This window comes from Ambystoma mexicanum, chromosome 11, assembly GCF_040938575.1.
Source record: "Ambystoma mexicanum isolate Mex_15411 chromosome 11, UKY_AmexF1_1, whole genome shotgun sequence".
NCBI lineage: Eukaryota > Metazoa > Chordata > Amphibia > Caudata > Ambystomatidae > Ambystoma > Ambystoma mexicanum.
In genome coordinates, this window is record NC_090934.1 from 19,343,768 (window position 1) to 19,365,503 (window position 21,736).

The following is a 21,736-nucleotide window of genomic DNA, read 5'->3' on the forward strand; positions in this document are numbered from 1 at the left end:
AGAAGGCTCCCTGAATGCGCACCAGCATTAGACCTGGTCGAACGTGTATAGGTGAACTCCCAAAAGTACAAATCACCCCTCTAGCCATACAGGAGCAGCAGAATGACCATGGGTAAGTATTAACTCGCGTCTCACAGTACCTCAGCAGTGAAGATGATGCAGACGTATACAGGACCTCGTCACTGAATTGTTGGTCTTCAGACGAAAGAAAGGACACTGGAAGAGATTTTGCAGCAGCAGTCTAGTGGGAAGGCTCCTAGCAAAGGATTCTTTGTTGCTTCTCGCAACTCTGTGATTTTGGGCCTTTTCCAGGACACCAGATGAAGGAAGGTTGCCATCCGATCGATTTACTCGCTTTCTCGGTCCAGCTGCAGAGGGGACTTCAAGGAGTGGAATATTGCCTTCGGAAGGCGATGCACAGCACTCAGGCTCGAGGTCCAAGGGTATTGGTGGCGCTCGAGGTCCAAGGATATTGGTGGTTTGCAGCCCATTAAGGTCGCAGCTCGTCGTGAGATGGCTCGTAATGCAGGTCATTTTAAAGCTGATTGGTCTGATAAGTCCAAGGGAAGGAGACATCCTCTTCAGAGCTTCTCTGTCGCATGGAAGAAAGGGTCAGCACAGTAGAGGTGCCTCAGCAGGCCTCTCTGGTCGCTGAAAGTAGCTACAGTCGTCGTCTTCTCTTCTTCCTCATCGTGTTTTGTTTAAGTGGTCGACTTGTCTTCCGCCTCAGGATCTCAAGCTATTTATCCAGGAACCCAACCAAACAGCACTCCTCCTGAATTCAAAATGTGTGTGGTCGTTGTCCTTTCTGGACAGCCAGCCTCCCAGTTGGAATTGGTTCCAGGCAGGCATGTCTGAAGACAAAGAAAACTATATTACAGATCCAAAAAAGTTGAAGGAAAGCATCACTCCAAAAATAAGGTATGGAGTGACACAAAATAGCTCCCACAGCCAGAGTAAGAGAAGGGGTGAGTCTGTCAAGTTAGTCCAACTCGTGATCAGGAGGCCTGGTAGAAGAACTCAAAGAGTAGCCAGAGTTCTTCCTACCAATGTGTCCCTTTGTATTTCCAGGTAAAACTACAAAGGAACCAATTAGTCGAAAGATGGATCTACTGCCGTAGCTAGAGATGGACACAGACACCGCGGAGCGTAGACAATGCAGCCGATCAAGGATCGCTGTAGTGGGTGTTGACATACACTGAGAATATGGGCTGTAGGAGGAAAATCGTATATCAGGAGATTCAGGAGATAGAGCGGGAAAGACACGTTCAGGAAGTGACAATAACGAATTTCTATGATGGAGAAATAACAGACAGAGAGACTTACCAATGGGTAGACAGTGGGAAGGCACTACTGAGAAAACTCTGCAAACCTAACCTATCCCTAACTCACGACGAAATGAGGACGCCTAGACGGAAATTTGGCAGTCTCTAGTTCCAGACAATCCCGACGAAACGAGGACGCCCAACGACCTGAGCGCAGGGTGTCAGTCTCTAGTTCATGCGCTATTCTCTTGGGTATGCAGATTTACTCAGGTAAGGTGATGATGATGTCACAGTGTAGAAAATTTGGTTGTTGTCGTCCCTTTGGAGCCGGCGTGATGAATCCGAGGTAATGAAGAAAGATTTTGTTGGAAGACCGGTGCGAACAGTAGAGGCAGAGCAGGTCAGATCACGTTCCGGGATTCGGCAGCGTGCGGACAGAAATGCAGAACAGAACGGCAGGCAAGATAGGTCAATAGCGTTCTGAGGTTTGGCAACGTGCGGACAGTAATGCAGAACAGCAGGCAAGGCAGGTCAAATAGCGTCCTGGAGCCCGGCAACTTGAAAGCAGTTCAGGAGGTAACAAACAGTAGACAAAGGCAGGTTGATTAGCGTTCCGGGGTTTGGCAACGTGTAAACAATCCAAGTGCAGGTAAACAAGGAAGCAAAAGAGTTCAAGAAACACAGACTGAGGTCAAAGGCCAGGAAAAGAACAGGCGCAGTCAAGGGGGGGGTCAAGACATGGGAACGAGAGCTTGCTGTGAATCAGACGAAAATCAGAAGCAGCGAGTACAGCTACCCGGAAGTGTTATAACGGGTAGCCGTGACCTCATTTGGCTCCTCCTTCATACAGCTTGGTAGTTTTGTTTGTGGAGAGGATGGCATAGTCACCATGGCAACATGGCAGCACGGGTTCAGTTTGGGCTTTTTGGCTCTTTTACAAAGGAACAGAGTTTCCTTAAAACGGGCAAGACCCGTTGTCAAACACTTTGGGCTGGATGTCTTGTGGCAATCTTGACAGGGTCCAACAAAAAGTGCTGGGGGTCTCACAGGTGAAGCAGATTTGGCACAAAACTGAAAAATCTACCTAACAGCCACACTTGTTTCACCTTGTCCTTTGATCTTCTTCCTGCCCCCTCGGATCAGGAAATGCCACCTATGTTAAGTCATTTATTGGACTCCAGCTTGGATTTCCTGGGCAAAGTGTTGGTGAATGCATCCTGGCCGGATGTGGGGGTTGGGACTATTTTTGTCCCAATCCATATTACAGCCTGTTAGGCAAGATTGTATGTAGTAACTATGTGGGAGACTACACCAGCCTTGGCCTTTTGGTATTAGGTAACTCACCTATTGGTATAGGTCTGTACTACACATGTTGGTAGTGTGACTGAGCAGCCAGACTTATCTCAAGAGGGGTCAACGTGAGCTGTAGAGTTGTAACAGAGATTCACAGTGCCAAGTATTCCAATAACATTTACACAAGGTTTTCTAGTAAAATAAATATTTTTCCGATGCTTGTTATTCTGCTTAGAATCACATGCTGTGCATATAGTCTGACATCCAGTGGTAACCGCGGAATATTGCATCTTGTCTTTCGAGAATCGAAAGGGGAGGTCGACATGGCTGTGCCTGCAACACTAGCCATAATGTGACGTGTAGAGTACCCAAAATCAGGCGTCAAGGTCCCTCATATTATTTTTTTCCACCCAGCCATCTGGTCGCCCTAATGTGAAGCTCTTCATAAAACATTACGTTATTGTTATATTTATAATCTCATTGTCACTCCCTTCGACGGCGGATTCCTGTGCCACCGCCAACAACGGGTGATGATGGAATCCAGACGGCTGTTGATCCAGTCAGCAATGCCGACCACGTGGCCGGGTCTCCTGACCGTCCTTTACAGTAGGGAGAGTGGGGTCAGGGTGGTCAGATTCTTTTCAAGAATGCTTTTTTTCCCCTCTCTTTGTTCCCTTGGGTTTGTCGTCGCTATCACGATCATGCGCTATGAACAGGACTCCATTTAGATTTTGTCCTTCATGTAAGGCAAAATACCTGTGGAAAGATAAGCAACGCCGGTGCAATAATTGTCTTCCCCTCGACCACAACGAGGCGTCCTGTGCGGCCTGTAAACATCCTACAGCCTAAGACTATTAAGGAGCACCGTGTGAAGCGGTGGGCAGCCTACGGAATGTCGCAGGCCGAAAGTAATTGCCCTGCCACAGCCGCTGCGTGTGAGAAAGGGATTAGCGATGACCGAGGCTCCACTTCGGAAGTTATTGACCTGACCGCAGAGAGTTCTCGATCCGCAGCATCTGTCCCCGGCCCCGAAAGGCACAACGTGAGTCCTGTTATGGGGACGATACATCCCGGTGACAGGGACACACCCGATTCCCACACTAAGCACACAAACCACGGTTCTGCTTTGGCGGTCCACTCGAAGCGTTCCAAAGCGCCATCGGGCACCTCGGATACTTCGGCGGTGCCTGCTGACCCTTATGATCGGCAGCCCTCCCCACAACCGTGAAAGCGGCATGCGTCCGGGCAATCGAAAAGTAAGGGCGCCATCACCAAGTCACATGCAGCCGTCAAGACGCTCCAGAAGAAGGCTCTGACACCGCTTAAGGCCCCAGTGGTGCTGAAATCCACTGCGCAGCCACCGGCTCAACTGGCACACCTCCCTCAAACCCTGAGCATCAGTTATAGTATCACGAGAATCGCTTCAGCAGTTAAACAAAAGGAACAGTTGAAACCGAAAAAACGGCCGAAAGACGAGTCTAGAGAAACGTCACTACGCCCAGAACCTCGAGAAGAGTACTCTGAGAGCCCTTTGTCTTTATCCAAGACTTTAGGAGGAAAATCTCGATGTTCTGGAGAGGAAAATCGACTAGAAGACCCCTTTCCTCCCATGGAACATCATGGACCAGGGAGAAGTTTGAGGGGTGCATGAATAGACTGGAGAGGTTGGTTGATTTTTCAGAGAGGTTTGCCCCCAAGAGGCCTCGGGAGGAACTTCCTTATACACCTATGGCTACGTTTCAGAGGACCTTTCAGGATCCTCATGAGGAGAACGTTTTTGACCTTCCTGATGATGAGGTGCCTATCAATACCTACATACAGGATGATGATCCCTTTGGGGACCCTGGTGGTGATCCCGCTGATCCCATGGATAACTGGGAAGACAGCCATCCAGTTGATAATCAACCTTGGGCGTCCCCTATTCCTACCACGGACCCTGACGCTCTGTTTATGGATTCCCCTCCTACCACTCCGGTCCATCAGGCCTCACCGGTGGATGATCAAATGGTGTTTAACGCCATCTCAAAAGAAGGCGGCTGAACATTTTCAGATCGCCCCACAGGAGGCTATGCAGGATTCGTATTTTGTCGAGGACATACTAAAGGAAAAGCCTCCTGGCAGTCAGGCCATTCCCTTACTTAACTCTAAGAGACGCCTGACGCCTTCATTGTTAACTCCAGCCCAGACCAGGGCAGTTAATCCCAGAGTAGAGAAGTTGTTTCGCCCTTCTCCTACGGTCCCCCATGCCACTCCAGATTCCCTGGTAGTTACGAGTACGAGAAAGAGGGCAGGTGTCCCCCTGTCTACAGGTGAGGCACCATCTGATAAATAAGACAAAAAGTGGTTTCGACTGCTGCTGCATTCTCCACCCGAATAGCCAACAACACCACTCTGTTGGCTAGCTACTCAGATGCACAGTGGAATTTGCTGCAAGAGGGCCTCCAAGAGGTCCCCCAACCAATGCGGGCTAAACTGCTTGTGATTGTATCGGAAGGCAAGCAAATCAACCACAACATTCTGAACAACACGTTGGACGCTGCTGAAACAGCGGGAAGGACCTTGGCCCAGGGTACACTACTAAAACGGCACGCCTGGTTGAGGAACTCTGGTTTTAAGCCTGAAACCCAAGCAGCCTTAATAAACAAGACGGTTGAAGAGACCAACTTGTTCAGCAAGGCCGTGGACGAAGCGCTTGAGACAGCTAAGAAGGAACATGAGACTCTCAAAACCTTAAACCAGATTACCCAAAGGCCTTCACAACAGAGAGGGGGCGGCTCTCTTTCCTTTCGTGGGCAATCTCGCTCCCTTCAAAACCAGTATGGTTCAGGAAACAAGTGGTCTTCAGGACAAGGATCCAACACAACCACCACATATCAACCTAGAGGACAAATCCGTGGAAATTGTAGAGGCCGGAATTCCACAGTTAAAACCAAAAACAATGGGTCAGAAGAGTCTGCAGGGAGCCAGGACAGCCAAAGTCAATTGAACAATGGCTCAGGAGCTAAGGCACAAAAGGCTTGCACAATGTTTTAAGAGAGTTTGTTAAAAAGGAATCACTGTAGGGCCCCTAGCTGTTAGGCTTGTTAAGGGCAAAGGTGCAGGCAACTCTGCAGAAATAGCAGTTACTGCAAGTCTCCAGTGAGACCAAACAAGCTACAGACCAAAAAGGTAAGGACCTCGTTAGTCAAGACAGTACTTTGGAAAAAGAGGCTCCAGCTGGCTTCTGTTCCTGTTGCAGTCCTGCAGACCCTGGGTTCCTGGGCCTCAGTCGTGGGGACAAAAGGGAGGACTCCTACACTGCGGTTTGAAGGTCGGCGGCAGCTATGGGCTATATACAAATCAGTAGCACTTTGCAATTTCAGCTACAGGTCAATAGCACCACTGCCGTTCTTGGGCACTTGAAGGACTCCCCCTTGCTTCTAGGGTCCAGCAATCTGTTGAGGTGGCTCAGGCTTGGGTCGTCCTGCTTCGGGATGGTCCTTACTTTACTTTACTTTATGCTTATAACGCGCCGTAAACCCGCAGGCATCAGGGCGAGGGGAGCACAGAGAAGTACCATTTACAGTTTGAATCTCACATTGGTTAACTGGGTCTATTCTACACTGGGGTAAGGCGCAGAGATGTATCTAGGTTATTGGAATAAGAAGGTTTTCAAAGCTTTCATGAAGCTAAAATAGTTTTCTTGTTGTCTTAGGTTCGCTGGTAACTCATTCCAATATTTAGCCGCCATGACAGGAAAAGATCTACCCTTTCCTGTTGCCCGTTTAGCCTCTGGTATATTTAAGAGACCAGTGTCTGCTGATTTTAAGCATCTTCAGGGCGCATACCAGGAGAAATGTTTTTTTAAAGTAGGCCGATGCCTCCCCAAAGAGACATCTATGAATGATTGTCATTGCCTTAAACCTGACTATGTCCTCTATTCTAAGCCAATGTAATTCTTTTCTACCTTCTGATATGTGGTCCCTTTGTTTTTTCTTTTTAATGATACAAACCGCATCATTTTGCATTACTTGGCATTTTGTCAGCTCTCTTTTCGTGGCTCCCAGTAACAGAGCATTGCCGTAATCTAAACGGCACAATAGGATTGCTCTTGCAATAGTAGCCGAGTTAGTCTCATTTATAAAAGGTCTGATTGCTCTCAAAAGGCGCAGGTAGTACAAATTATTTTTGTACAAATAGTTAACCTGGGCCCCTTTAAATCCAACTTAGACCTTGCCTGGTTAGATCCGAAAACCATTAATTCGGTTTTTGTGTTATTTAAACACATCCAGTGCCTCTGCATCCAGGTATCAATGATGTTGTAAACATCCTCAATCTTTGAGCCATCTACTGCATAGTCTCCTGTTAATTCGAAGATCAGCTGCGTGTCATCGGCGAAATTGGTGAAAAACACGCCAATGTTTTCTAGCAGGGAGCAGAGACTTCTTATGTAGAGGTTAAAAAGGAGTGGAGACAAACTATCTCCCTGGGGAACTCCGAACAGTATAGGGGTTGCTTCAGAGAAATTTTCACCCCAATGTATTCTCGCCTTCCTATCCTTCAAGAAGGAGGCAAGCCAAGCCTGTGCTTTTGGCGAGCACCCTACAAGTTTGTCCAGGGCTGATTGTAGTAGCTAGTGGTCTACTAAATCAAACGCAGCGCCGGGATCCAACAGCATGAGTAGCCCGGGCTTGGCTTTCTCTATCAGTTTCAGCAGCATATGTGTCTGTAGATCCGGCATGGCAGACTCTGTGCTATGAGCCACTCTAAGGCCTGATTGTTGTTTAACACATCTGCAGTTTCCACATATTTCTGTAGCTGATTGGTGGCTATTTTGTCAAGGATTTTTAGAATGAAATTTGAGTTTATAATAGGACGAAGATTACTGGGGTCCTTAGGATCCAGGCCTGCCTTCTTTACAAGCGGGGTTATTGTGACTTTTTTTATATCGTCGGGGACTTCACCCTCTCAGAAGGAGGCATTAACTAGCCTTGTCAGGATAGGGGCGAAAAGTTCTTTATGATCCAAGATAATCTTGGTGGGGAGGATATTTTCAGCGCAGGAGGTAGGTTTCATGCCTGACACCACCCTACATAATTCTTCCTCTAAAACCGCTGAAAAACTAAATCTCTCCCTCTCGATGGATGTGGAGTTTTCTTCCAGAGGAAGTTCTGTGCTGATGGCATCTCTATCCAAAATTATATTGTTCCTTGCTTTTGTCATTTTCGCAGCAAAACCCTCTTGTACCCTCTCACAATCCTCCTTCGTAGGGATGTGTGGAGGAGAAAGGATTTTAGGTTTTTCCATATCCTTTAGTATTTCAAAAAGTTTTCTGGTCGAATTTGGAGCTGTCTCTATTTCTTTATTATAGTAGTTGGACTTTGCCTCTCTAATTGCCTTTCGATACGCTTGATCCGCGCATTTCCAGTCCTCCCTGTCAACCCGAGTATGGCTCCTGCGCCATGTTCGTTCTTTAGCACGTTTCATTTGTTTAAGTTTATTAGTGTGCTCATTATACCATTTGGCCTTGGTGTTATTTTTTCTTACCAGCTTGCTTTTTAGTGGTGAATATTTCTCTATCATCACCTGAATGTGTTTGGTGTATTTTGCTAACATATGCTCGCAATCGTCATTAACTGAGAAAGACTCAAGAATCTGACGAAGGCACGGTTTTAACTACTCGGGTCCTATTTCTTTAAAATGTCTGCTTGAGAATATTCCTGGAGCTCGGGTCCGGCTTAAAGACGATGCACTAATTTCTGGGTTTCCTAACCCCTGGCACTCTGTAGCAGCGCAGCCAGAAGTACAGCCAGCAGGGAGAGGGGTTCCTGCAAAGTTCATCTTGGGGTCAGTTGGTCCCACCAACCCAAGGGAATAAGTCCCCCTTTCCGGGCCTCTCTAGTCGATGCGAGATTGGAGCTTCAGCAATGCAGCAGGGCTTCACCAGGCAAACCAACGGTCCAGGAGGGTACAGCAAGCTTCGCTTCCGGTTTCTTTGTCGGAGGTATCTTCCAGTGGTTGACTCTGCCTTCTGTTCAAGAGACCTTGCCTTTTATGCATGTTTCTCCCATTCATTCGCAGCCTAGCTGTCATTCACACAGCAGGGTGGCTGTCCTCCAAGGACAGCCAGCCAGTCAATCTGCACTGGGTGGATTCAGGTAACCAAGGAGACTAAAGACAGGGAGTTTCGTGCACCTCCCTCGCTTCCTGCCCTGCCAGACACACTGGAGCCAGAGGCGGGTTTTAGCACTGAAGCCCGGCAAAGCCAAAACGAACATACGGGTCAAACCTGGTTTGGCGCGGAGAGTAAAACCTGAGAAAAATCTCACAACAAGAAATGGGGAAAAAAGAAGACTAGGCCATTTTGACAAAATGGGCACCCATGGGTGCAATACTGCAGGTGAGGATTCAGCCTGCGGTAAAAACACACAATGGTAGGAAAAAGTAAACCACTGCCACCAGCCATTAATTATGGTGAGGGTAACATAAAAAAATGTTACATGAATAAGTAGGAAAAGGGGCTACTAAGTAACCCCCCCGCCCCCAGCACTCACATAAAATGGTGTGTGCTGGGTCTACAGAGAGAAAAAGGTAAGTAAAGTCAATTTCACTTTACTACTCTTGAAAACAGTAGTTTACCCAAGAGAAGGTATTTAAACCTTATGAGAAATCCAAGGGACTTCCATACAAAAGGTTATGCCTATGGAGTTTGTCAGACTCCAAAATCACAAACACAGAGTCCAAATCTGATTGAAAAATACATGAGTGAGAAAAAGGTCTTGCTCCCTCCAGGGTTATATGATATGATATATGTCATGTCATTTATAACGCGCCTATACACAAGTGTTTCAAGGCGCGACGAGGCAAGGGGGGGAACAAAGGGGAGACAGACAATGATCCGACTAGGCCAGGTGTCATTTAGATCGCGCAAGTGCAAGGGTAGAGGGGAAGGGAAAAGTGCAAGGGGAAAGGGAGAGGGGAAAGTGCAGTTCAGGGTTAGTAGAATAACAAGATAAATAATAAGGGCCAGCTGGTGGCAAGTGCAAGGTAAGTGCAGACAAGTGCTGGGAAGGGGGGCTGTAGGCAGTGGTTGAAGTGAGCGGGAGCGGTCGGGAGCGGTGCGCCTATACTTTTTAAAATTATCTTGTACAGCTCCTATACTTTTATTTTAAAAAGAAACCGTTCTGGAATGGTTTTGTTTTAAAATAAAAGTGTAGAAAGAAGTTGAAACCTTCACTTTCAGTGCAATGCACTGAACGTTCCCTTAAACAGCAGGTGCAAGTGTTTGGGGGGGTGTATTGTGTGTGGGAGGGGTTGTGGCAATGTGGTTTGTGGAGGGGTGGGGGCAGGCCAGCAGGGAACATAGTTCCACTACTTCTTTTCGTACACTTCGACCACTGGCTGTAGGGATACAGAGACAGTCCCCTAGTGCAGGTAGGCAGTGCAGGGGAGAGTGGCTGGGCCAAGGACCGAGATTGGTGAGTGCCCCAGTTGCAGATTCAGTGCAGGTTCAGTAAATTCTAGCAAGGGAGAGGGGGAGAGAAAGCTGAGGCAAAGAGGAAGGTTTTGAGGTGCTTCCGGAACCGAAGATGGTTCTCCTCAAGTTTCAGGGGGCAGGAAGGCTGTTGCAGAGGGAGGCCCTGCTGCGGAGAGAGATCTACCCCCAACTCGTTGCTTGGAGAAGCGGCGGACCCTGAGGGATTTGGAGGCGGATGAGCGAAGAGCTCGAGAAGGAAGATATTTAGGAAGAGAGAGTTGAAGGTATTTTGGCCCAAGGCCCCAGAAGGCCTTGTGGACAATGCAGAGGGTTTTGAACTTAATCCTCGCAGCCACTGGGAGCCAGTGTAGCAATTTCAGTCCTGGAGAGATACGGTCCCTGGGCTTGAGGCCAAGGACAAGTCTTGCAGTCCTGTTCTGGTTGAGTTGCAAAGGGCGGAGAGTAGAGGCAGGCAGATTTAGATAGAGGCTGTTACAGTAGTCCAGCTTTGAGAGAACCAGGATGCCTCTGAGGAGGTGTAGCTGGTAGTGTGACTTCTTAGAGACGTCAGATATGTGAGGATAGAAAGAGTGTGGAGTCGAAGATGACCCCCAGGTTTTTTGCCTTGCAGGTAGGAGCAGGAAGAGGGCCAAGAGAGGCCGGCCAGAGAGCTGCAGGGAAGGAGGGAGTGGGTGTGCTGATGAGTAGAATCTCAGTCTTGCTGGCATTAAGGCAGAGGTCATTGGCGGCACACCATTCCTGGATAGCAGAAAGACAGTCAGAGATGAGGGAAGAAGAAGAGGAGGCCGAGGGTAGCCTGAAAATGAGCTGGGTATCATCCACATAGCACTGAAAGTTGGGGCAGAGAACGGCGATGCGTGGGCAAGAAGTGCCACGTACTGGTTGAACAGCCAGGCAGAGAGGTTAGATCCGTGGGGGATACCACAGGTAGAGAAAAAGATGTCAGAGAAGAAGGACCAAAGTTGAACCTGGGAGGGTCGATTGGAGAGGAAAGAGGTCAGCCACGCCAGGGCCTGTCCAGTGATACCCAGGTTATCACGGAGACGGTTGAGCAGGATGGTATGGTTGACAGTATCAAAGGCAGAAGAGAGATGAAGCAAGATGAGAACACACGGAGTGTTAGAGTTAAGGTTCGAGAGCAGGTCCTCACGGATGTTCTGGAGAGCAGTTTCCGTGCTTCTGGCAGCTCTGAAGCCAGACTGATGGTCCTGAAGACTACCAACAGATTCAGCATGGAGGTTAAGCTGGGAGATGGCCAGTTTCCCCAGGAGCTTGCCCAGGAAGGGAGTGATAGAGTTAAAATTAAAAAGTCCTAAAGTCCAGCAAAAGAGCTGTGGGTCTCCAAGGTAGAAGGGATTTGGCCCAGAAATGAAAATTGGCCCTAACACAGCCAGAGGGATGTCTTATGCTAGGCAAATGCGGGGCAGGAGGCTGTCCATGAATTCTGGCCAAGGTTCCCCACAGAGTAACCCCTAGTGTAGCAGGATTGAGAGAGTATCCCTAAACCGCTTTAAATTACTGCCAATCCTTTTAAGGGCATTACGTCTGGGACGTTTACTCACCTGTTGGCTTTGTCAATAAGTGTTCTGTGACTTAAGACTTTAAACTACCTCCACAGGTATGGCACTGCAACACAGACTCTAAGGCACTCGGTCTACTTGAAGGAAGGACTGCTTGTACTTATAGGGCTGTATACTTATAAGTCAGGGTATATGTCATAATAGCATTGCACCGATTTTCTTCACTTTATTGCTCATAGCTTTACTTGTTTACATTATCTTAAACTGCTGCTACTGTTTTAAGTGTAAAGTGTAGGTGATCTCATTTTGAGATCCCTGTGTGTGCATTTATGACAAATATTACATACCTGTAATCGTCTTTCTGATGATCTAGCATCCTGGCCTTGATGAGGTAGGTGCTGTGCTTTTGCTCCCTGCACCCCCTCCTCCATCGTGTAATCTTTGGCCTGCTTTCCTGGCCCTTCTCTTCCCCATCCCTCTGCTTTCTGGCACTTTTCTTTCCATCTCTGCATTTTCTGTCTTTTTTTTACCTCTCTTGCAGTCTCTGCCACACCTGTGCAAGCTCTCCCCTGCCCCTCTCCCTCAGGGCTGTGATAGGCTGCTCGTCTCCGAGAGGTAGGCTCTTAACAACACACCCTAGGGCAGCCCCTGCCTGGGCAGCCCTCAGCCAAGAGCAGCTGCTGAAGAAGCAGCTCCAGTCCGTGTTTGCCCATGTCGCCTGGGAATCATGCAGCCGTCAACCAGCAGCTACTGATAAAGTGTGGTCTGGGTGGGGAGTACTGCCATTACTGTATTGCAGAATAGCCGTACTTCTCTATTTATCTACGTAACATAGCACACTAATGCTAGCCAGCCAGCAAGTAAGTAATTTCCCAATCATTGCTGGGTACCAATTCATAGGTGCTTCCATTTAACACTATCTCCAATTTAAGATTATTCCCACTTGCTGTGTCACACCTCGATAGAATTGTGACGTTTAGCCACGCATCACACCTCGATAGAATTGTGAAGTTTAGCCATGCTTCACACCTAGATAGAATTGTGAAGTTTGGCCACGCATCACACCTAGATAGAATTGTGAAGTTTAGCCACGCATCACACCTAGATAGAATTGTGAAGTTTAGCCATGCGCCACACCTAGATAGAATTGTGAAGTTCAGCCAGGCAAGATTGTATGCAGTTCCCTTTGGGTGCACTACAATAACCTTGACCTCCTGGCAATAGGGACCCAACCTTTGGTATAAGTCTGAACTACACAAGTTGGTAGTGTGGTCGAGCAGCCAGGCTTATCTCAAGAGGGGTCAATGTGAGCAGTAATGTTGTGACACAGAGTTTCACAGTACAGTTATTCGAATAAACACACTCAAAATTTCTTGATAAAACAATTATTAATTTATTTCACAGTCAGTTATATAAGCCTTCTTCAGAAGGGGGCAAGACATGTAACACTTAAATATACAACTACCATATAAAGCAAGAGGGAATTTACCCACAAACAAGCCCTCAAACAGGTTTGTGAACCTTTACCAACAGACAAAACGTTTGTGGGCAAAGAACTCGGTTTTAGGGGGACAGTTTTGTGTGCCACACTGGCAAATTAGTTGCACCAGTCAGGTTGCTATATTGCAAAACACATATTTCATTTTTTACTACACAGTAATAAAAGCCTTTTTTTTACTTAATACAATTCAATTGTTAAAAGAATAACAGTGCAAAGGAACAGACAATTTGTAATCGACACGTGCAAAAACTTTTTTTCTGCCACTCGTTTTGATGAAGTGTCATGTGCTGTGCATACAATCAAGCAATCTAAAAACTCACACCAATCATACCGTCCATGCTCAAATCATTCCACTCACTTTAATTCATAAAAGCATTCTATCATCCAACATGTTTCTTGCCTATTCAGTTTGCAAATTACTGTCTGGAAATTCATCAGCGACTGTCTATTAAAGAAAGAGCACTGTATCTTGTAACTACAAAAACCATATATCGTTTTATGATGGTTTTCTGAAAACTGGAGCAGTGTCGATGAAGTCTTGAACACTGGTCCAGTAAGTCCACCTTTACTTGGTCAAAAGGATTGCAAACTTCTCCCAATGAAACGTTAATCTTCCGATGACACCGGAAATTGCATGTTACGTGGGCGTTTGAGTCCGCGGGACATTCATACCATCATGGATATGGCCGCCATACAAATCGAGAGTCAGGGATCGGGCTGTAAGTTCGTCCTCTCCTAAGTTGGTTAACAAGCTATTAACTGCCGACCGCAGGGCTTGCACAGTTCCACCCTCGCCTCCTTTATAGCAACGAGAAATGTCTGCTCGTTCAAAACCGGAACTGTGCAACTGCAAAACAGAGGTGTCTCCAACAGGCTATGGCAAAGTTGCTTGTCTCAAAACTACTGTTGGCTTCAAGTACAACATTGCAGACTTGAACAAACATCAAAAGCTCTCTCTCTGCGGAAATTGTGGGAAGGCATAACGACTGTATCCCCACCTGCACCTTGAGTCGAGCTCGCTAGGCTTTAGTAGCAACCTTACGAGGCTTCATTCTGCCGGTTGTCGGCTCACATCTCGGCACTTCTGGTATAGGAGGGACACTTAAATATACTTCAAACCACACTCCTAGTTTCTCTAAATCAGATGACATCCATTGAGGATAGCAACAACACTTCCTACACCCTCAGGTGACTTAAATAGCTAGGACACTGTGGACATTGATTTATCACTGGTACATTTAGAGCAATACAGAGTTTGGTGAGAAAGATAGAATAGAGGATTAAAACAAATATTAACAAATAATTCATAAACAGGTAAGCACTTTTAAAAACCTTCCAAAGCAGAGTAATATTAACCCTTTCCTCTGGGTTGGGCCAAAGCACCAAGTCAGAGGTAAGAAGAGTCACTCAGGAAGCCTGGACAGCCAATGTTAATTGCACAACGTCAAGGGGAGCTGAAGATTTTCTTTGCAGGTAGGTAAAAAGTCTTGCACAATGTGTGTAGAAAATGTTTGTAGAAAAATAGAACACTTGAAGGGTCACAAGCTGGGATGCTTGTGAAGGCCAAAGCTTTAGCAACTCTGCAAGGTAACCAAGACAGGTCTCAACTGAGAGCAAGTAGGGCTACACAACAAGAGGTAAGTTCTCTTAGACATTACAGTACCTCTGGTTAGAAGAAATGGTTCCAGCTGGCTTCTGTTCCTGTACATCTCTACAGATCCTGTTGTTCCTAAGCCTCAGTCATGGGGACAAGAGGGAGGACGTCTGGGGACTCCTGCTCTGCAATGGGATGGTCAGCCGCAGGAATGGGAAAACTTAAATTCAGCGGTCCTTCTGTGTTTCAGCTCCTCGCTTTTGACAGCAAAAAGCAACATCGCGGTTCTCGGATACCACTTCAAACTTTCCTTGCTTCTGGGGTCTAGCACTCTGTTGAGGGGGTTCGGGCTTGGTCAGTCCTGTATCAGGGAAGTCCGGAGGATCTTCCTAGCGGTTGGGTCCGACTTAAAAGCAATGCACACAATCTGGAGTTCCTCTCCCTGGCACTTCGGTTCCAGCAACAGTGGAAATACAGCCAGCTCCGAGAGGATGTCCAGACAGGCTTACTTTGGAGTTCATTGGTCCAACTCAAAGGGAGAAGTCGTCCTTGCAGGGGTTCTCTAGTCCAGGCGAATTCGGAGCTTCAGCACAGCAGCAGGGCTTCACGAGGCAAACCAACGGTCCAGGAGTTGTAGCAGGAGGTAATCCAAGTTCTTCTTTGGATTCCTTCGTCCAGTGGTCAACTCTGCCTTCCAAGCCAAAAAGCCTCACCTTTTATGCAGGTTTCTCCCAATCATTCCAGCCTAGCTGTCAATCACACAGCAGGGTGGCTGTCCTTGCAGGAACAGCCAGCTGGCCAATCATCTTTGGGTGCATTCCTGTAAGCAAGGGGATTAAGCACAGGGAGTTTCAGGCACCTCTCTCACTTTCTGCCCATGCCAGACATTCTGAGGCCAGAGGCGGGCTTCACCAGGAATCCCGCCAAAAACAAAATGAACAAAGGGACCAAACCTGGTTTGTCGGGCAGAGTAAATCTCAAGAAGGTCCTTTCCAACAAGAAAGGACAAAAAATTAAAGACCAGGGCCATGTCGACAAAATGGGCACCCATGGGTGCCTTTGGTAAAAACACACAATGGTAGTAAAACGTAAACCACTGCCACCAGCCATTAATTGTAGAAAGGGTAACATACAAATATTACATGAGAAGTTAGACAAAGGGGATACTAAGTAACCCCTCCAGCGCTCTATGGTAAGATAGTGTGTGCTGGGTCTAGAAAGTTACAAAATGTAAGTAAAGTCAATTTCACTTCACTGCTCTTGGAAACAGTAGTTTCACCAAGAGAAGGTATTTAAACATTTGTGAAAGCTAAGAGATTTCCCTGTGTCACTGCACTGATGGTGCTCTGTGACACAATGTAAATATGCCGCCTATGGAGTTTGTCAGACGCCAAAGTCAAAAGAAACACAGAGAATAAATCACATTAAAATTACATGAGAGATAAAAAAAGTCCTAAAGTCCAGCAAAAAGAGCTGGGGGTCTCTAATGTAGAAGGGAATAGGCACATTTCTGAGAATTCTCCCTAACACTTGCCACCTTGGCTTCAACACCGACCGGTCTTGTATCGATCTCCCCAACTCACTGGCTGTGTTCATTTCACTGACGTTGCTTTGTTCTTGGAGCCAAGGACAGTACCACGGCAGCTGGTCATTCTCCCCACCTTGATTAGTGACGTGAAACTGCCCCAGGTAGCTCCTACACACAATGCAGGATTCTTCAGCCTGGTTTCCTGGTCTTACGCTTTCTTACGCTTTCTATTCAAGTTTCGTGAAAGTAACGGTTCCTTGTCAAAAAGGTCAAGGAAACTTCCCTCCTTGCGATCCTCTTTTTTTTGCATCTTTCTTCTCTCGTTAAACTGCCATCATGGGACTGCTGTTACCTCATGTGTTTTGCCTCGCTCCGCCTTTTATCCATGTGGGGAAGCTTAATGGAAGTCAGATGTGTGTGATGGTCAGTAATTGCTGACCAACCCTGGGACACGTCAGGTATACGGCTCGGGTGTTAGTCTGCTTTTCCTTAGAGCGGGCTTTCAATGAGAATGTGTTCATGTTGTAAAAAGGGGGGGTAGCGTTCCTAAATATCCTACCGGGTAGGATGGGGTAAAGGTGTTACAGCGAAGGGGATACCACGTCTCACTATCCGGTGTCCCACTCCCCGAAGACCCCTTACCCAGGTGATCCTCCCGCACTGGACCACCCTCAGGAATGAATCCAAAAGCAGTGGGCATGTCCTAGCTACCTGTATGACAGATCCCAGGGGACTAGTGGGTGGGTCACCTTCTGGTTTCTCACAATATGCTCTGGGATCTTGCCAGACTTTCAACAAGAAAGGGGTTTAGTTCAAAGATCTGGTGAGGACCACACCCGCAATATTTAAGGAAAAGAAGGGAGACGGGTCATCCTCACTCCCACAAACTCTAGCCATGTTTTCTGCTCCACAAACTTCTTCACTCACCCGCCCGAACGGCTCTTTCCCAGCACTCAGCTCCTCTAACTCAATGCTGGTGACTAACCCAGTGTGCCCAGAGTTCATCCCTCACATGCAATGGCCCCAACTTGACCAACCCGCACTATGCCCAGCTCATGCTTTCTAACCCATAGACCAGAGCGATTTTGAATCTATACATCTGCACCTTGAGTGCCCACCCACCTCACCAGTCACTTGCCACTGATGCCCAATCCCATTCCCACCCACCCGATGCCAATTTGGTTGGCACTGATCACTTCCCTGCTTCTCTTCCTCTGGGAGGAGCGGTACTCACTTTTGCCCGTGCTTAGCCAGGAAGATCTGAGCAGCTTTAATAGCCTCGGTCACCTGCTCTTTCTTGGATGCCAGTTCATCAGTGACAGCCTAGGCGTGAGAGAGGAAAGAGACATGCTCAGTTGAGGAACAGAGGACACATGGAAAAGGGGGAAGAGAGCATCACTCAGCAGAAGAGCAGGTGGCACATGGAAAAGTTTGCGAGATGAGAGCCACGCACAGCCGAGAAATAGAGGCCACATGGAGAAATCGAGCAAAACATACACAAATGAGGAACATTGGGCACATGAAAGACTAAAGAGAGGAGACAGCCGTGCTCAGGTGGGAACAGAGTGCACATGTAAGAGGGGAAGGGAGGACACAACCAACTTCAGGTGAGGAATAGAGGGGAACAGGGAAGAGAGGCGACAGCCACACAGGTGAGGAATAGAGGGGAACAGGGAAGAGAGGCGACAGCCACACAGGTGGGGAATAGAGGGGAACGGGGAAGAGAGGTGACAGCCACACAGGTGGGCAATTGAGGGGAACGGGGAAGAGAGGTGACAGCCACACAGGTGGGGAATAGAGGGGAACAGGGAAGAGAGGTGACAGCCACACAGGTGGGGAATAGAGGAGAACTGGGAAGAGAGGAGACAGCCACACAGGTGGGGAATAGAGGGGAACGGGGAAGAGAGGTGACAGCCACACAGGTGGGGAATAGAGGAGAACTGGGAAGAGAGTTGACAGCCACACAGGTGGGGAATAGAGGAGACCTGGGAAGAGAGGTGACAGCCACACAGGTGGGGAATGGGGAAGAGAGGCGACAGCCACACAGGTGGGGAATAGAGGGGAACAGGGAAGAGAGGTGACAGCCACACAGGTGGGGAATAGAGGGGAACAGGGAAGAGAGGTGACAGCCACACAGGTGGGGAATAGAGGAGAACTGGGAAGAGAGGTGACAGCCACACAGGTGGGGAATAGAGGGGAACAGGGAAGAAAGGTGACAGCTACACAGGTGGGGAATAGAGGGGAACAGGGAAGAGAGGTGACAGCCACACAGGTGGGGAATAGAGGAGAACTGGGAAGAGAGGTGACAGCCACACAGGTGGGGAATAGAGGGGAAAGGGGAAGAGAGGCGACAGCCACACAGGTGGGGAATAGAGGAGAACTGGGAAGAGAGGTGACTGCTACACAGGTGGGGAATAGAGGGGAACAGGGAAGAGAGGTGACAGCCACACAGGTGGGGAATAGAGGGGAACGGCTAAGAGAGGTGACAGCCACACAGGTGGGGAATAGAGGAGAACTGGGAAGAGAGGTGACAGCCACACAGGTGGGGAATAGAGGAGACCTGGGAAGAGAGGTGACAGCCACACAGGTGGGGAATAGAGGGGAATGGGGAAGAGAGGTGACAGCCACACAGGTGGGGAATAGAGGGGAACAGAGAAGAGAGGTGACAGCCACACAGGTGGGGAATAGAGGATAACTGGGAAGAGAGGTGATGGCCACACAGGTGGGGAATAGAGGATAACTGGGAAGAGAGGTGACGGCCACACAGGTGGGGAATAGAGGAGAACTGGGAAGAGAGGTGACAGCCACACAGGTGGGGAATAGAGGGGAACGGGGAAGAGAGGTGACAGCCACACAGGTGGGGAATAGAGAACTGGGAAGGGAGGTGACAGCCACACAGGTGGGGAATGGAGGGGAACGGGGAAGCGAGGTGACAGACACACAGGTGGGGAATAGAGGGGAACGGGGAAGAGAGGTGACAGCCACACAGGTGGGGAATAGAGGAGAACTGGCAAGAAATGTGAAGAGAGTAGAGAGCCCGGCTCATGTGAGAAACAAAGGGGCACATGTTATGTTAAAGGTACTTATATAGCGCACCGTCACCAACGGAATTGGTCCCCAGGCGCTCTGGCGGATCTATAAATAGGAAGGAGGGAGGGTAGGGTTAGTCGGGAGCAGGGGAGTAGGAGAGTGGGAGAGCTGGTGTTCTGTTGGAAGCTTCAGCTCGGTATACACCGGGTACTGGGCTTTGGTGCATGTATCGGATTGTTCGAGACCTCGTGTGCTGTAGGTGCTGTTTATGTGTTTTTGATGCGGTGTAGTGAAGTGTGTGCGGATTGCTGGGAGAGAAATGGTTGTGTGAGTTTTGTGTGGGTTGAGTATGCAGAAAACTGAAGGTTGGGATTAGAGGGATCGGTTTCCTGATTCTGGTACTTCTGGTTCCGTTTGAGCTGTATCCCTGTGGGAGGGGTTGTTGCTGGCTCCTTGTGGGCCGTCTCATTGTAGTGGTGTTGTGCGGATCCAGCTGTATCATAGTGAAGGTTGTATGGAGTGATGGGTGTGTCTGAACCTTTTCCTCGGGTGTGGAGCTGGGTTGGTACTATCTATTCTCTTGCTGTCTAATGTGATACTGCTCAGTTGAAGCTTTGAAAGAGAAGAGGGCTGAGTCAAAAAACAGAGGAAGACATGGAAGAGAGGAGAGAGCCATGCTCAGGTTAGAAACGGTGGGGCACATGGAAGAGAGGAGCGGGCTGAGTGAAGAAACAGAGGAAGACATGGAAGAGAGGAGACAGCTAAACTCAGATGAGAAATGGAGGGGCACAGGGAAGAGAGAGGAGGGCTGAGCCAAGAAACAGAGGAGGAGGACATGGAAGAGAGGAGAGATCCAGTCTCAGGCAGGAAACGCAGGGGCACATAGAAGAGAGGAGAGGGCTAAGTGAAGAAACAGAGGAAGACGTGGAAGAGAGGAGGCAGCCATGCTCAGGTGAGAAAAGGAGGGGCACATGGAAGAGAGAGGAGGGCTGAGCCAAGAAACAGAGGAGGACAGGGAAGAGATGAGACAAACCTGCCAAGGTCAGGAACAGAAGGGCCATGTTCAGGTGAGGAACAGATGAGCCACAGAGAGGGTAAAGGAAGAGACAGTCACATTCAGGGAAGAACAGAGGGGCACATGCAAGAGAGGGGAAACAAAGAGACAGCCACGTTCAGGGAAGAACAGAGGGGCACATGCGAGAGAGGGGCAAACAGGAAAGGAGACATCCATGTTCAGGTGAGGAAAAATGGGCACATGGAGTAGAGGCAACAGCCATGCACATGTGAGAATCAGCTGGCACATGGAAGAGAGAATAGCGCCAGGCCGAGCAACAGAAGAGGAAATGGAATAGCAAGAGGGAACTGTGCTCCACTGTGGAGGAAGTGGAAGAGCCTGGGAGAGAGGGCTGACCCATGTCCAGCTGAGCATCAAAGGATTTTATGCAGTTTCATCTCCGCAATTTTTAAACTGTACTGTTGTGATTTCACTTTTGCTTTATAACCATTTTCTTCTTTCTTATCATGGGGGTGCCTCAATACTTCCATTCTTCTTCTAGCCCCACTAGTCCTCATACACCATTGTTTTGCACCTGCATACCCTCTCCCCCTTTCTTTTTATCTATTACGCTGCAGAGACCATTTTGTCTCAAATAAACAGTACATTCTAAATATTGTGGGGATGAAACCACTTGCGAACTGTGTTCAAAGAAGGAAGCAATGCGCTTCCTAGGGATAGAAGAGCTCACAGAAAGGTGGAGATAGAGAGGAAAGAGTTATGCACAGCTCCAAGGAAACAGTGCAAGGGATCCATGCTCAGCTTACAAACAATTGGAAGAACCTGGGAGAGAGACATGCTCCACACAGGAATAGCGAGCATATGTAAACATGGGAGAGAGACATGGGTGAGCCATGCTTCTGCCAAGAGCCAGAGGAGGAACTGGGAAAGCGAGTAAAGTGGTGGAAGAGATAATAAAAGCTTTTAAGGACGAAACACAAATGGAGGAACAGAAGAGAGCAATGATCCACTGCATAAGTATATATGAGAGGGAGAGCGCGGGAGAGAGAGAGAGAGAGACATGCTCAGTTAGAAAAGGGCGGGGAAGGCATGGTAGGGTAAGGAGAGCCCCACAATGCAAATGATATAGAGAAGGGCGTGGGCGTCTGACCTGCTGCTCAGTGATGCTCTGCTGCACATCCCCTGTTGATGGGCTCTGGGGCGGTGCTTTCTTGGCTCCCACACCTGCGGATAAGCCAGACACCCAGCCCAACAAGTTTCGTAGTCCCTCCACCTGCTCCTGCTTCTCCTCCTCAACCACTTTCTGCAGGGGAACAAGAGCAAACATTTGACATTCTTCAGTATTCAGCCCTTTACCATCCTGGGAACAAAATATTAATAAGAGTTATTGAATTAAAGACTCTTAGTCCAGACCCACTCTCTTCTAAGTGTGGGCATTCATCACCTGCAAGAGAGGGGGATCCAGAGCAATGCTCATGGAAAGCAAAGAAATACAGGAAGCAGCAACACTTGC

General features: G+C 48.3%; 1 protein-coding gene across 20 annotated transcripts in view; it reads right to left on the reverse strand.

Moving 5' to 3' along the window:
- The window catches only part of MACF1 (microtubule actin crosslinking factor 1), a 1,825,008-nt gene that overhangs the window by 1,130,117 nt on the left and 673,155 nt on the right, over nt 1-21,736 (reverse strand). For all 20 annotated transcript variants that reach the window (XM_069622429.1, XM_069622430.1, XM_069622431.1 and 17 more), the window contains 2 exons: nt 21,374-21,526; nt 17,413-17,501 (listed from right to left, as the gene is read on the reverse strand). In XM_069622429.1, the coding sequence (XP_069478530.1) occupies nt 17,413-17,501; nt 21,374-21,526 (242 nt within the window). The remainder of the gene's footprint in view (nt 1-17,412; nt 17,502-21,373; nt 21,527-21,736) is intronic.